General features: G+C 43.0%; 1 protein-coding gene across 1 annotated transcript; it reads left to right on the top strand.

Moving 5' to 3' along the window:
- Positions 1-1,082: 1,082 nt before the first annotated feature.
- Positions 1,083-3,602, top strand: LOC149205162 (uncharacterized). Its single transcript, XM_089397329.1, has 3 exons — positions 1,083-1,418; positions 1,560-2,258; positions 2,796-3,602. The coding sequence occupies exons 1-3, from the start codon at positions 1,083-1,085 to the stop codon at positions 3,600-3,602; spliced, it is 1,842 nt and encodes a 613-aa protein (XP_089253455.1).
- The last annotated feature ends 1,229 nt before the right edge of the window (positions 3,603-4,831 follow it).

Raw genomic sequence — 4,831 nt, 5'->3', positions numbered from 1 at the left:
TTAACCATAGCAGTGAAACTGATATAAATAACTAAATTAATAAGCAAGAAAGGGTTATCAAGCAATGTATTGCATACCATATCTGTTGAAATGTACTAATCTTCTGATCAGGTGACAACAGATTATGGGGAGAACGAGCAGCGCCCCTCATAGGAATGTGGACAGACCAGACAACGTCACCCACCCTCAGGGGAATCCTGAGATATGGGTGCAGTTTGGGGAGGAGGCACGCAACACTAATTTGACTATATTGGAGACAGTCTAGGAATTGAAGAACGAGATGGCCCGTTTGCGTGAGGACAACGCCAGATTAACCATGGAACAGGAAAGGATCCTGAAAAGTTTATCGAATAAACAAAACAAGCACCAGCCAAATCCCAGTCCAGAGCAAACGCGTGTATCAGAAGAATAGGGTTACCATACTGATCAGGAAGAAACAAAAGGAAGGGGAGGTTTGAGGAGAGAAATCTGATAACGCCTCCGAACACCAAACCTCAAAAAGACATCGGATAGAATTGCAGGGGGAGTTTCGGAATATCAAGCCGTCGCATTTTGATGGGGAGTCCGAGGAGGCCACGGAAGCTTGGTTAATTAACATGAATAAATATTTCCAAGTTTACGAGTATGATCACCATCTCAAGGCACGGCTAGCTATTTTCTAGCTGCAAGCTAAATCTACATTATGATGGGAGGAAGTCAAGATGGTGCGGGGAGTGAGTGAGAAAGATATAACTTGGGAAACTTTTCAAAGATACTTCAAAGAAAAATATTTGACTGAACGCTTCTATGATGAAAAAGCAAGGGAATTTCATGATCTGTGGCTTGGGCAGCAGACCATGGATGAATTCATTACTGAATTTACATCTCTACCCCGCCACGTACCGTATATTCGGGAGGAAAAGGAAAAAGTGCAGTGGTTTGTTAGCAGTCTACCCCAGAAAATGCAGGAAAGGATCAAATTTGATAACTCGAAGACCATGGATGAAGTGATACGAAAAGCTAGAATATGCTATCAGTAGAATAAGAAAAAGGGAGAAAGCTTTGGGAAGCGTTGGGCAGATAAAAAGAGCAGTAGAACAACTATGGGAGTCAAGGGAGCTCGTGGCAGTTTCAGTAAGGGATTCTTCAAGGAGCCCAGCAATAGGAACCAGTCCAGAAATCAGCTCAGATTAAAGCCACCTAATGAATCCAAATATAGCAAGAAGTCAGGCATAGTTGATAATGAGGGGACAGCTAGGCCACCAATACAGTGTTGGGGGTGTGGCGAGCCACACTATATTAAGAACTGCCCTCATCGAAAGGGTAGTGATCAAGTGTCCCAGGTTTATGAAGCCTCTACAGTGGGAGATGTGGCTCTGTCCATACCAAGAATAAATGTTGCTCCCGAGGACCGTCAAGCTGATTACCAGCCAACGATGGTAGAGTTCGAAGGTAAGATTTTTGATCGAACTGTTTCCGTTTTAGTTGACCCAGGAGCTACATTAAGTTATGTTAGTCCCAAGGTTGTGGAAAATTGTAATTTTCAATCTGTTAAGTTTAAGAGTCCATGGTTAGTTCAGCTAGCTACCGGGGCCAAAAGGCGGGTGCTAGCCAAGGTCAGCAACTGCCCATTGAAGATAGCAGGTCAGATAGTGACGAAAGAATTGAACGTACTTCCTCTCGGCTCATATGATGTGCTGATCGGGATGGACTGGCTGGAAAAGCAGTGGTCCATAATAAATTTCAAAGCAAAGACAATTTCTTACGAGGACGAACTGGGAAACAAACAGGAAATTCAGGGTATCCTAAAGCCGGTGCAGATCCGACCAATTACCGCCTCACAACTGGCTAAATGCATCAAGAAAAAGTGTGAAGTATATGCAATTCAAGTGGGTTATGCCAATTCAAAAGATAAAGTTGATACTTTGGGAAGCATACTAGTAGTGCAAGAATTTGCAGATGTGTTTCCCGAGGAAATACCAGTACTGCCCCCTAAAAGAGATTTGGACTTTACCATAGAGTTGGTATCTAGTGCAGCCCCAGTATCCCGAGCACCATACCAGACGAGTGTGCCGGAATTGACAGAATTAAAGATGCAGCTGCAAGAGCTGTTGGACAAGAAGTACATCCGTCCCAGCGTATCACCCTGCGAAGCCCCTGTACAGTTTGTCAGGAAAAAGGATAGAACTCTCCATATGTGCATAGATTATCGACAGCTGAATAAGTTGACAGTTAAAAATAAATACCCACTGCCCTGTATTGATGAACTATTTGATCAGGTGAAAGGGGCGACGATATTTTCAAAGATCGATTTGAGATCTGGGTATCATCAAATCAGAATTAAGGAGGAGGACATAGCCAAAACTGCTTTTCGAACCCGTTATGGGCACTATGAGTTTGTAGTACTGCCTTTCGGGTTGACCAATGCACCTGCAACATTTATGTGCCTGATGAATAGTGTATTTCATCAGTACTTGGACAAGTTTGTATTAATTTTTATTGATGATATACTCATATATTCCCAAAATATTAAAGAGCATGAGGAGCACCTCAGACTCGTGTTACAAATGCTATGGGAGCATCAGTTATATGGTAATTTTAGCAAATGTGACTTCTATAAGGAGCAGATCCAGTATTTGGGGCATATCATCACCAAAGAAGGCATTGTAGTGGACCCCGAAAAGATTAGAACCATAATGGAATGGCCAATACCAAAAGATGTGGCAGATATAAGGTCTTTCATGGGGCTGGATGGATATTATAGGCGGTTTGTGGAAGGATTTTCCAGGGTTGCTTACCCTATCACTTCCTTACAGAAAAAAGGGAAAATATTTAAGTGGACTGCAGAATGTCAACGGAGCTTTGAACAGCTCAAACACCTGCTCACAACTGCACCAGTGTTGAGCATTGCAGACCCGGAAAAGGATTACGTAGTCTGCACAGATGCAAGTAAAGAAGGTGTAGGAGGGGTGTTGATGCAAGAAGGGAAAGTGATCGCGTACGAATCCAGAAAATTGAAAGAGCATGAGCAGAAGTATTCTGCTTATGATCTGGAACTAACTGTTGTTGTGCATGCACTAAAAATGTGGCGCCATTATCTAGTAGGGAGGAAATTTTTATTGATGACAGACCACCACAGCCTTACTAGCTATTTTAACCAACCGACTTTAAATGCTAGGCAAGCTAGGTGGGTGGACTTCTTGAGCGGATTCGATTTTGAGATCAAACACCTGAAAGGAAAAGAAAATCGGGTGGCGGATGCTCTAAGTCAAAAGGCACACTGTCTCGATGAAATTTCCTTTAGTGAAGGACGGTCTACCCTCAGCGAAGAAATTGAAGCGGCTACTGAGAAAGATCAAATTTATCAGCAAAAGAAACAACAAGTACAGAACTTAACCATCCACATAATGCAACAAGGTTATGAGCTGAATGCAACAGGGATTTTATACTACAGGAAAAGAATATATGTACCCAATCAGGATGACATTAAGGAAAAGATTCTAGATGAATATCATAAAAGTCCTTACACTGGACACCTGGGTTATAAAAAGCTAATCACCTCACTTCGGAAGGAATATTACTGGCCAGGCATGAAGAGGGATGTAACAGAATATCTGGCATGATGCATAGAATGTCAACAGATTAAGGCCGAACATCAACACCCTGCGGGGTCGCTATAGCCATTACCCATACCAGAATGGAAGTGGGAGATTATTACTATGGACTTTATCACGGGGTTACCAAAATCCAAGAGGAATAATGATTCCATCATGGTCGTGGTGGAAAAACTCAGCAAATCAGCCCACTTCATACCAGTCCAGTCTACTTACCGTGTGGCACAAATTGCAAATATCTTTATGCAGAACATATTTAAGCTCCATGGTTTTCCCAAAACTATAATATCCGACCGCGATGTTAAGTTCACATCGGCCTTCTGGAGGACCTTGTTTGAAGGTTTGGGAACTCAACTGAATTTTAGCATCGCATATCATCCGCAGACCGATGGGCAGACTGAATGGGTGAACCAAGTGGTGGAAGACATGCTGAGGTCGTATGTGATGCAGCAACCGATCCAGTGGGAAGAGTATTTGCATCTCGTGGAGTTTGCATATAATAATGGTTATCATGTGTCTTTTCATATGAGCCCATTCGAAGCAATTTACGGCCGAAAATGCCGTACACCATCTAGCTGGGGTGGAACAGAGCACAGACTCATGTTGGGTCCTGAGATGTTAAAAGAAATGGAAGCAATGGTTAAGAGAGTGCGGGCTAACTTAAAGGTAGCCCAGGACAGACCAAAAAGTTTTGCAGATCGAAAGAGGACCTTTAGGGAATATCAGGTGGGAGATCATGTATATGTAAGAATTCGGGCAAGGAAAAGTACTTTACAATGGAGTGGTTGTGCCAAATTGGCACCTCGCTTTTGTGGACCCTTCCAAATTTTAGCAAGAGTTGGGTTGATGGCTTATCAGCTAGCCCTACCTATCCACATCCGGGTCCATAACGTCTTCCACGTGTCAGTTTTAAATAAATATGTCTATGACCCTAAACACATAATTAGTTGGCAAGACATAGAGGTAAGAAGCACAAATCAAAATTGGTTGCTAGGGAAGGCACTGATCAGATTTTTGTGTGTTTCAGGTGGAACCGGAAGGAGAATTTCTAGTCGAGCCGGTGAACATACTAGATCAGAGAAGGGTCGTGCTGCAGAAATGAGTCATCACCCATGTTAAAGTGCAATGGCAGCACTTTGGGCCAGATGAGGCCACCTGGGAGGATGAGCAGAGCATGAAAGAAGCTTATCCCGAATTATTTTTGGTTGAACAACATCGGGACGATGTTGAACTTCAGG

Source organism: Pinus tabuliformis, chromosome 1_2 (assembly GCF_031772625.1).
Source record: "Pinus tabuliformis cultivar Carrire ecotype Pingquan chromosome 1_2, CPIR1, whole genome shotgun sequence".
Taxonomy (NCBI): Eukaryota; Viridiplantae; Streptophyta; class Pinopsida; order Pinales; family Pinaceae; genus Pinus; species Pinus tabuliformis.
Note: the sequence above shows the minus strand (reverse complement) of the source record. Positions and strands in the feature narration are given on the sequence as shown.

Coding starts and splice junctions, on each gene's coding strand:
- LOC149205162 (XM_089397329.1), top strand. CDS start 1,083: ATGGGAGTCAAGGGAGCTCGTGGCAGTTTCAGTAAGGGATTCTTCAAG. Junction 1,419..1,559: donor CTGATTACCAGCCAACGATG/GTAGAGTTCGAA, acceptor TGGTTAGTTCAG/CTAGCTACCGGGGCCAAAAG. Junction 2,259..2,795: donor TTGATGAACTATTTGATCAG/GTGAAAGGGGCG, acceptor ACTTCCTTACAG/AAAAAAGGGAAAATATTTAA.